General features: G+C 51.0%; 1 protein-coding gene across 4 annotated transcripts in view; it reads left to right on the top strand.

Annotated features, from left to right (window-relative positions):
- FLT4 (fms related tyrosine kinase 4) overlaps nucleotides 1-10,855 on the top strand; it is a 54,870-nt gene that overhangs the window by 37,884 nt on the left and 6,131 nt on the right. Inside the window, exons 22-30 of one of the 4 annotated variants that reach the window (XM_023518763.1) lie at nucleotides 1,213-1,307; nucleotides 1,693-1,815; nucleotides 2,898-3,009; nucleotides 3,884-3,983; nucleotides 4,335-4,440; nucleotides 5,206-5,351; nucleotides 6,354-6,474; nucleotides 7,338-7,423; nucleotides 7,686-7,946. In XM_023518763.1, coding sequence (XP_023374531.1) covers nucleotides 1,213-1,307; nucleotides 1,693-1,815; nucleotides 2,898-3,009; nucleotides 3,884-3,983; nucleotides 4,335-4,440; nucleotides 5,206-5,351; nucleotides 6,354-6,474; nucleotides 7,338-7,423; nucleotides 7,686-7,722 — 926 coding nt within the window. In that variant the 3' untranslated portion in view covers nucleotides 7,723-7,946. Of the gene's footprint in view, nucleotides 1-1,212; nucleotides 1,308-1,692; nucleotides 1,816-2,897; nucleotides 3,010-3,883; nucleotides 3,984-4,334; nucleotides 4,441-5,205; nucleotides 5,352-6,353; nucleotides 6,486-7,337; nucleotides 7,424-7,685; nucleotides 7,947-10,855 lie in introns of those variants that run through there. The other 3 variants (XM_023518765.1, XM_023518762.1, XM_023518764.1) reach the window with 3 other exon arrangements.

Raw genomic sequence — 10,855 nt, 5'->3', positions numbered from 1 at the left:
AAATTAAGGATCCCATTTTTACTTTGAGTCTTGGCTTAGGCTCTCAGATCCCCTTTGTCATGTCAGCCAATGATTTTTCTCTACTTAAGTGTGCAGGAAAACAAAACAAAGAGTCTAAAACACAAAAATCCCTGCAAATTTTTACAAAACTGAAGTACCCCCTGCAGTACTGTCATTTACTGCCAGTTTCTGCCTGACCCGGTCAGATATCCAAGGCCTCTAACTGGATCTAAGCCAGTTAATTATTGGCTCCAATCCTGGACCCAGTCAATTTTTTGTCAAGTCTTCTAAACTCAGCTCAGATTAAAAATTTTCTCAAACTCAGATAGCTCAAAGCACAAATCTCTGGAGCTTTAGAATCAGAGATAACATACTTACTATGTGATCCCCAGTAGCGGTGAGAGAATAGTGGACAAAGTGAGTCTGATAGATACATTGCTGGGTAACTTGGTACTCCTGGAAGTCACTGGGAGCTCTACTTCAGATGCCGCATCTGCTAAAAGAAAAACCTTGGGGCAGCACTGTGGCTCAAAGGAGTAGGGCGCAGGCCCCATATGCCAGAGGTGGTGGGTTCAAACCCACCCCAGCCAAAAACTGCAAAAAAAAAAAAAAAAAGAAAGAAAAAGAAAAACCTTAGAGAAAATTTAACAGTTTAATTGAGCAAAGGGTAATTTGCAAATCAGGTAGCCTCCAACAAGAATAAGTCTGGAGAGACTCTGTACTACCTCATGGTCCAAGAGGATTTATCAACAAAGAAAAAGGAACGTGACGTACAGAAAATAGAATTGAGAGACAGAACAACTGGGTTGCTTACAGTCTGGCATTTGTCCTATCTGAACACGGTTTCAACAATTGGCTGCCTTTTATTAGCAAAAACTTTGTGATTGGTCAAGAGTAGGTTATAGTTTGTTTACACATCCAATTAGGTTACTAGTATGGAGAAATTTCTAGCCCAAGCTTTAAAAAGGTAAGGAGGTCGCTTTAGGTTAAGCTTCACAGGCCCAATGGTACAATAGTGTTTACTACTCTGGAAGTAGTAAGTGGGTGTCCCAGAGAGAGTGGGGCTGAGAGGCAGCAGAGGGAGCTGAGATGTTGGTTAGGGGCCCAGCCTAGAGGGAGGCAGTGAGGGCTGGGTGAACATTCATTCTGGGGTTGGGTAAAAGATGGAAGTCATGGAAGAGGTTCCCCCTGAGACCACCTCACTCTGTACAGCTGAGGACCTGTGGCTGAGCCCCTTGACCATGGAAGACCTTATCTGCTACAGCTTCCAGGTGGCCCGAGGGATGGAGTTCCTGGCTTCCCGAAAGGTGAGCTCCCCTGGCCGGCCCTCCAAAGGGAAGAAAGGAGCACCCCACCAGCATGCCATGATGTGCTCCATTCTAACCTCACCATTCTAGTCCATTAGTGTCACTCCCATTTTGCAGAGGGGGAAACAGAGCCCCAAGTGTGGAATAGATTTCCCAAGTCCTCCTGGTTCATCCATAGCAGAACTAGGTATAGGTCAGGGTCTGACTCCACAGACATCCCCCCAGTTCTACAAACCCTTTCTGTGACTAGTCCTAGGGATGCACAAAAGTCTTTCCCCAAAAGAATAAGGCTCAGGCAGGGCATGCCCACCTTGGCACTTCAGGAATGGGTCAACCTGGGGCCGGCACTGATGCTGCCTCAGCTCCCCAATTCCCATGTTTCTAGTGCATCCACAGAGACCTGGCTGCTCGCAACATCTTGCTGTCTGAAAGCAATGTGGTGAAGATCTGTGACTTTGGCCTTGCCCGAGACATCTACAAAGACCCTGACTATGTCCGCAAGGGCAGCGTGAGTGCAGGCCGTCAAGAGGAGGGGAAATAGGGCTGGGGAGGGAGAGTAGGGATGGGACTGCACACCTTCCTCCCATCCAGGAGAGGTGGTGCTGGCACAGGGTGACATGAATTCTCAGTCTACCAGGCCACTGGCTAACTGCCAGGGACTCACTTCCTCCTGGGTGCCACCAACATCCAAGGGCCTGAGCCTACAGGGGACTCTAGTGATCTGCCCATGGAGGCACCCAGGAGAAGGGGAGTGAAGATAGTAGTTGACAAGCAGGGCCCACAGTACTCTGGTCGGCGCTCATGTTTTCCCCAGTGCCCAGCCCACTGGTTCAGGCGGAGGCCTCTGATTCTCTGCCCTCACCCTTTGGGGGCCTGGGTGTGCAGAGCACATGGTGTCTGTCCTGGAAAAGTGCTGTCCTTGTGCGGGCTCTATCACAGGGCAGTACGTCCATGCTCGGGAGGCAGCATGCACCTCCATGGTGGAGCCCAGAAGTAAACCAGGGAGCATCTGGTGTTAATTAGGGCTCTGCCCGCTCCGTGTAAAGGGAATGAACAGGATAGGCCCAGGCTGTGGCCACTGGGTTGAAGTGAGGGTCAAGTGTACATCTGCAGAAGGCCCTGAAAGCTAGGTTGCAGGGGTGCCAGGGTGAAAGCAGAGGCCAGTCAGGAAGGGCCATAACTCTTAGGCCTCCTAAGCAGAGGCATGAGAGAGAGAGAGGATGGAGAAGAGGCACTGGGAGCCACAGGAGGAGAGGTCAGCAGTGACAGCCTGGCTCCTTGGTGTAGGGACAAAGAAAATAGATAGAGCACATTTGTCAAGGGAGATGGGAAGGGCGTGCAGGGGTGCTGTCTCCTCAAGGGCCTGGGGTAGAAAAGGTTGTGCAAGTACCCCACCCTCACCCCCAAGAGAGCTCAAGGGAAGAGCAGGGCCTGGAAAGACCAGGAACAGCAGCAGGAAAAGCCTTCCATCCTGGCAGAAAGGACCTGTTGGCTGGCAATAGGGCTGCGAGTAGTGGAGGTGCCTCAGTGTCTGGCCCCAGCCCCCTCTCCCCACCCACTGTGGGACACACCTCCCTCAATCTCCTCCAGGCCCGGCTGCCCCTGAAGTGGATGGCCCCTGAGAGCATCTTTGACAAGGTGTATACCACACAGAGCGACGTGTGGTCCTTTGGAGTGCTACTGTGGGAGATCTTTTCCCTAGGTGAGTTCTAGGGGGAGCCCGGCTAGAGGATCACCCAGCTCCCAGCTGCAGGATGGGCCCTTCTGGTGCCAGGGATGGGCACTTGGAGGTGGGCACCAATGTGGTTCTCAGCCCCCACCTCTCCTCAGCCTGGCCTAGCCTCCAAGAGGACTAGGACATGGGCCACCCTGGTACCACTTCTGGAGGGTGTGAGCTCAAGCCTATCCCAGGGCTGGCCACTTCACATGGCAGGGCAAGCCAGTTTAGATCAAGGGCCAGCTCACCACAGGCCCCAGAGGGAGCCCAGTGCCCATTCATCTGACACACCCCCTTGTGTAAGTCTCACAAAGGAACTCTAGGAGTTCAGGACCCAAATGCCAGGGTAGAGGAGGCAATGAACAAGGGGAAAGTTAAAATATCACCAAATGGCAACAGTGATACATGCTATTACTGAAACTGACAAGAACACAGGAGCCCTGGGGCTTCTGTAAGCCAGCCAGGCCCAGGGAGGGAGGACAGGGCCTCCTATGTTGGAGGTGGAAAGGTGCAGGCAGGGGATATCAGGTGCAGCAAAAGGCAAGAGTTTATGGAAACTGGCTGTGTGCAGTACTCTTGCCCCAAAGGATCCTAGCCACTGTGGTTTCCTATCTCAAATTCATGGATGCTCAGGGCATCTGTAGCAAGTGGGTAGCATCATCCTGTTTTAACCTTATAAAGAACTAGAGCTGGGAAGGCAGTGACTTGCCCAGGCCCCCAGGTAAAACACAGTGGGCTGAGCCACCCTCTCCATTAGCTAAGGTGAGTGGAGGGTGGAGACAGAGGGGATGATTTGAGGAGGTGGGCTGAGTAGTGGGTGGCCTGCCATCTACCCAGTCTACACTCTTCCTGCTTTCAGGGGCCTCCCCATACCCTGGGGTGCAGATCAACGAGGAGTTCTGCCAGCGGCTAAAAGATGGCACCCGGATGAGGGCCCCAGAGCTGGCCACTCCTGCCATGTGAGTCTCCCCAGCCCTGCAGGTGGGGCAGGAACGTGGTATACAGATGGGCATGTGAGCATGAGCAGGGGCCATCAGGGAGGCCAAAGTCAGCAAGAAAGGCCACTACCCTCGAGAAACACAAATAACCAGGTACCATAATTGATGGGCACTAGGCAGGAGGCCAGGCACTCTGGAAGCACCTCACCTCAGGCTCCTGTCAGGTGATCAGGGACTGAGCTGACTCTGAAGGGCAAGAAGCAGCTGGAAAGGGGGGACCTCTAGCAGGTGTGAGGGCCCCAGGGAAGGCCTGAGGGGCCCTGAGGGCAGGGTGGGCACCCTTGGACCAGTCGGCAGCCTTCTTTCCTGCAGATGCCACATCATGCTGAGCTGCTGGTCTGGAGACCCCAAGGCAAGGCCTGCATTCTCAGAGCTGGTGGAGATCCTGGGGGATCTGCTGCAGGTCGGGGACCAGCAGGTGAGCTCCCTTTTACCTTCTGGTGCCTGCCTGGGCCTCTGGTCCCCCTAAGTTCTGCCTACCTCTGAGCGGTCTGACAAGGTCAGTGCATGCCCAAATGGACACACATCTTGAGCACACACCCACTGGTGCCTACTCTGGATGCCATTCAATGGTCAGCTTGTGGGGAGTCCCAGGCTGGTCCTCACAGGCATCACTGAGCTGTGTCCCTGCACCTTGTGCCCACCCTGGCCCCTGAGTACATAAGCCCTTGAAGTGCATGTCCTGGGGTCTCTCCTCCTCACGTTGTGTTCCTCAAGGGTGGGGACCCAGCACCTGACAGGCACCCTGTGCACTGGGATCTGGAGGAAGGACCGGGGAGCAACTTGCTGCTTGGGACCTGAGGGCTGGGGTGGGCAGTTCCACACACAGGTGGGAGTGCCAGCCTGGTTCCTAGGGCTGCAGGTGCAGGAGTGAGGCTGCTCATCTGTGTCCCAGCCCACTGCCTGCCTCATCCACAAATGGGGCACCAGGAGGGCTGTGGGGAACTGAACAAGGCTGGCACCATGAGCTTTCTATAGCCTTGCCCCCTCACCTGCCTGGAGAGCTGAAGCATGCCAGGCTCTGGCACCAGCTCATTTCATCCTCAGAGCACACACTTGCCGGCACAGCACTATGACCTCTCTTCAGGGGTGAGGAGCCCACACAATGCTGAGGGCAAGTGTGGGGGCCAAGGGACAGGATCTGATGGTCTCTGGCTCTGGTTGCCTCTCCCATCTGCACCAGGAGGAGGAGGACCATATGGCCCTGCGTGACTCTCAGAGCTCAGAGGAAGGCAGCTTCCTGCAGGCATCCACCACTGCCCTGCATGTCACTGACACTGATGGCGATGACAGTCCACCAAGCCTGCACTGTCACAGCCTGGCTGCCAGGTCAGTGCCAACCTGGGTCCAGGAATGGGGCAGCGGAACAGGATGTGAACATGTTGTATTTTATCCTCCTGAGTCATTGAGGAAAAGCAAATTGCAGCATCCTGAGAGACAAGTATACCCCAACTCAGAGGGCAGAGTGGTCTTAAATGACCACTGACCACAGGGCCCCATGATGTTCTGCGGGCCTGGTCCACTTCAGGACTGTGCTCCTCAGTCCTCTCCTCTGCCCACTAGCATCCTCTACTCTCACAGTTCTGGCTCCCGGGAGGTCCCAGCCCAATATCAAGGGCACATCTCACAGGGAGGGGATGTGGAGTGGGCTGTGTTTAGGCCACATTCTTCTAGGATCTAATCACTGATTCATCTTGTAGGCAAGTCTATAAGGCCACTGTCAGGGCCCCTGGGGCCAAGGAAGGCTGCTCACTCCCCACACTCAGGAGCTGGAACTTGGCCTGAGTTCCCAGAGTTTTAGGTCAGAGGCCTCTTGCTCCTGGGCATGCACACTCCCACTGGTGCTACTGAGACCCAGGCCCTGAGAGTCCTGCCCCAGTGTGGGGCAGGGCCAGGCCCTAGGGACAAGAACAGAGCTGGATCTTGCCAGACTTCTTCCACCAGACCCTGCACCATTTACACATGTGCACACATGGTCAGGCCAGTCAGTGGCTTGCACAGCAGACCTGCCTCCTGGCCTAGGCTGAAGGCCACACTTGGAGCTCCCCAACCCTACACCACAAGGGGCTGGGCTGTGTGCCTCTCACTGCAGAGCACAGCGGAGGACTCAGAGGGAATGCAGGCAAGGTGGGACAGGCTGCGCCCAGGGCCCTTATGCTGGGACTGCCTGGTAGATATCTAGGGTGGGGTCCAGGAGGAGCCCCAGTCAGCACCAAACGCAGGCCCCAGGTTGGGTCCCTTCCTAGGAGAGTGGACAGAAGGAGAGTGGGGGAGCTTTCAGGAGGGTTGCTGAGGTGTGTTTATTCAACACTTTCTGATTTGTCCCCACAGATATTACAATTGTGTGTCCTTTCCTGGGTGCCTGGCCAGAGGGATTCAGACCCAAGGTCCCTCCCGGATGAAGACATTTGAAGAATTTCCCATGACCCCAACAACCTACAAAGCCTCTGTGGTATGGGAAGGGTGAGGCCTCCAATCAGGGCCGGGGCAACCTCAGGGAGGCAGTGTCAGGAACTCCTGAGGCAAGTGACAAAAACCAGCACAGACTTTTTAACAGAAAAGATTGTCCTTTGAAAATGTTATATTCAAAGAAGAGGTCAGCATGGTTGGGTCTTTCCCTCCTGCGATGTCACAATCCCCCAGCCACTCCTTTCCCTGGTCTTCATGGCTCTCACACAGGCCTCCCCAATACCCCCCCAAAAACAGTACAGACACCCACTTGGTGGGAAGACAGCTCCCCTCCTGGGCTCTGTTGGTCCAAATAGGCAAGAGTCCTAGACCCACTCAGGAAGGCTGGTTAGCAGGGCACAGTGGAGGCCCCTTGATTAGATGCCCATCCCTGGACCTGGGCTTGTGCCTCCAGGGCCAGATGGAGAACTTGAGGGTGTCTAGCTCTCTGCATTTCCTATACCAAGCCATAGTGGAAGGGTAACAAGGCCACTAAACTAGTGATGTATATCCCTACTGATCGTTCTTCTAAGCAATGAGTTGCCGGGTTCTTTCATATCCTCTCCCTGATTCTCCTGGACTCTTGTTCTTCCTGCACCCTAAAAACATGCTTGGGCACCTTGAATGCCCCTGGCTTGTCCCATAGACCAAGCATAGCCCCCTAGCTCTGTTTCTTCTTTGGTGGGGACCCACATGTCACCCGCATGTTCTGGGGATAGAATAGATGCCTTATTTCTGGCTCATTTCCCACAGGGACCGGTGTTATGTCAGCAGCTTGGGTTCATGATGGCTCGTCCTGGTGGAGGGCAGTTGCCCTGTGGGAGAGAATTGTGGGGGTCCAAGCTGTGGCTTGTTCTCTGCACACAGGACAACCAGACAGACAGTGGGATGGTGCTGGCCTCAGAAGAGTTTGAACAGATAGAGAACAGGCAACAACAAGGAGGCAAGTTCAGGTAAGGGCTTCTGAAGCGTCCTTCCTGCATGTATTGGCATTGCCCTCCCCAGGAGGGGCTTGAGCAGTGCCCATTGTGGGACACTGGGGCCCAGGTATTGGGCACTCTTCCCAAAACCTATCATGGCTCTATTACTTTTCTGCATGTTCAAGGCAAACTGCCCTGAGATCCAAAGCTTTTGTATCACCAGAGGAGACCCTTCTGTTACCATGCTGGCCTAGCAGTGCCATGCTGGCTCTGACACCTCCCTTTCACCTAACAGATGCTCAGAAGCTGCATCTTTGTGGAATCCTGTGTGACACACCTCTCTGCAAGCCAGGGGGAGGTCATCCTCATCCCTGAACCCCCAGCACTTCACCCAGTGGCCACAGAAGCCAGGCACATGCTGTAACCTGAGCTGGCTGGTGTCACATTATGATAACAGATATACCCACATATGCCTGCACAAAGGGTGACTCAGATAGAAGATGATCTCCAGTTTACCCAACAAGATAGCCAGGGGGAAAAAAAAAGTTCTGGCCAACTTGAATATTTAAACTTTTACAAGTATAGATAAAGAGTTAAATGTCTTTTAAAGTGCTCACTTTATTAATTTATTTATATACACTTGTTTAAATGACAGGATCTACAATGTTTTAGAAAACATTCGTTCTTCCCACCTTCTTCAGACCATCTTATTTATACCATCCACTTGCACCTTTGACATCGCGTCTGTCAAGAGCCCCTTTTGGGGTCATCTGACACATTTTTCCAGAGCAAATCTTCTACTTCTCTTTATACTGTTTCTGAACCAGTATTTGTTGTCACTAAATATTTCACCCTAAACCACAATTTTTATTTGTATAACATGAGGATGGTTGACATCATTTTTCACCTTTTTTTTTCACCTGTCTTGAAGGTATATTTATAATCTTTACTGATTAATCAACTACTTGGTAGCTTATTCTGCCAGCCACAAAGGGCATCTCTACATCACTATTAGGCATGGGCAGCTGGGACCATGCTCAGACATAATGACTGTCTGTTTTATGCACCTTTCCTGCTTTTTAAAAAATTTATTCTATCAGATGCTTTCTACTAATAACCTAATTTGGAGACGTTAATAGGTACATTTACAGAAATAGTTTTTGGCTAATGTTTCTTTACCACACAGCATTTTTTCATTAAAAAAGTAATTAATCAAGCTCCTCAAGGGGATCAAAGAAACCCACTCAGCCCAGGCCTGTGATATGACCAGGAAAAAGACCCCATGTCCACATGGGGACTCAGCACCAGGACCAGCACAGCCAAGGCTGAGCCACAGCAGAAAGAGAGTCTAATGAGTACTGTCCCATGACAGAAGAGTATGGCCATGGTCCCAAGCACACAGGCTGGAGGGTGACAGAAGAGGCTTGTCCTGGTGAAGTCTGAGACACTGGGGCAGCTGTCTTGGGAGGTCAGTGAGCTGGGAGGGAGCACTGCACTTCTGAAGCTTGATGGTAAAGGAAGAAAGTTTCAGAAGATAAAGGTCCTGCAGAAGGAATACAGAATTCAGAAGATGACAGATACAAACCCACATGGATTTACTTATTACAGAAATAGCACCTTACTATAGTGACAACAGGGGACACTGTTGTTTTCATGAGTTCCCTTGGAAACACATCGTGATAAGCCAGGAAGAGGCACAGCAGATTATGGGCAGGTACATTCACTTGGCATAGAACATTCCCCAAACGGGCTGAGGGACACAGTGTGCCTTGGAGGTGCCCTTTGGGAGAACAGGCCAGTCCTTTCCTGTTTCCTGGTCAGCACTTGCCCCATGGGAGTTACTCTTCCTCACTTCTGGGTTGCATTATCCACCCCTTTCTGTGGCTACTTGGGATGCCAGATCCTATGCACCGTGATGTGATGTGGTGTTTCATCAGAGTCTGTTGGTGAAAGGAGATTTGGAAACTGGGGGCTTGTGTTTGGTCAGCCCAGGTACATGAGCAGCCAGTGGAAGGCCCATCTCTCTGGGTAAGAAACTGGCTGGCCGCTGGTGGAATGACATAGGATGTGAATAGAACCTTTGAAAAGAATGCAGTCTGAGGAATTAGAGACAATGACAAAAATGTGGCTCCAATATGGTACTTTGGAGTGAAAAACCAACCTTGGGAGCCACCTAAATTCCCTTCCAAGCTATTTCTGGTGTAGGAAATTCCAACATGAATAATCATGAACAAAAAAATAAGCACTATTCATACAAAGTTATTATAAGTATAAAATGGAAAATGAGAATTAAAACTTTTCAGTAGAAAAAAATGTTAATTAAAGAGGGGAAAACTCAACACTCCAACATGGATTAAATAAGAAAAAAAAGTGACACCATGAATGAGAAGTGCAAAAATGCAGACTAGAAATTGGCAAACAATATGAAGATATAAAATGTGAACTGACTGGCTCAGCACCCATAGCACAATGGTTATGGTACCAGCCACATACACCAAGGGTGGCAGGTTCGAACCTGGCCTGGGCCAGCTACAATGACAACTGAAACAAAAAATAGCCAGGTGTTGTGGCTGGTGCCTATAGTCCCAGCAACTCGGGTGGCTGAGGCAAGAGAATCTCAAGCCTGAGAGTTTGAGGTTTCTGTGATCTATGACACTATGTCACTCTACTGAGGGTCACATAGTGAAACTCTGTCTCAAAAATAAAAAATGTGAGCTGACTATCAGGGCCTGGGACTGGCCAGTTCTTGGGCCCAGCTTGGGTAGGTTCCAGACGTGGACCACTAAGCTACCTTGCTCAGGAATAGTTTCTCTTAGGTGCTTGAGGGCTATCTACCTAAGAGAAAGAGAGTAAAGCAGTCTTCTTAGAACAGATAGATCTTAATCTTTGGCAGAGCTTGGTAATCTTCAGCAGAGAGATGCTGTGCTGGCATTCTGCAGGCAGAAGAGGAAACAGAGTCAGAACAAGCATCTCCATAAGATCTTAGTCTTTAGTAGAGCTTAGTAATCTTCAGCAGAGTGATGCCGTGCTGGCATTCTGCAGGCAGGAGAGGAGACAGAGTCAGAGTAAGTGTGTCCATTATAGAATGCACATGCTTTTTGACTGCCTTCTCCTCCAGCCTAATATAAGGCTGAGCTCGTGCCTCTCAACACCACAGGTATAGGGACTGCCAATTCACCAATGCTCTCATCTCACGAGCTCTCTGATGCTAAATCCCCCTCCATGCCCTTCTCACCAAGGTGTTCCATTATGGAACTATACAGGTGTTTCTTATAACTCTCACTCCTAGCCATAGGCTATATAGGCTGCTACATTTCCCCCCTTTTTTATATACAAACAAAATAATTTTTAATGTGGTAAAGGCAGTTCTTCCTGTTATCTAGCCCTTTTCTTTCTAGGCAAAAGATGATAATTATCAAGAGTGCAGAATTCCAGGTATGGGCTCTTTATTTTTTTTTTTTTTTT

Source organism: Otolemur garnettii, unplaced genomic scaffold (assembly GCF_000181295.1).
Source record: "Otolemur garnettii isolate 467f Iridium unplaced genomic scaffold, OtoGar3 scaffold00146, whole genome shotgun sequence".
NCBI classification, from domain to species: Eukaryota; Metazoa; Chordata; class Mammalia; order Primates; family Galagidae; genus Otolemur; species Otolemur garnettii.
This window is presented reverse-complemented; position numbering and strand designations above follow the sequence as displayed.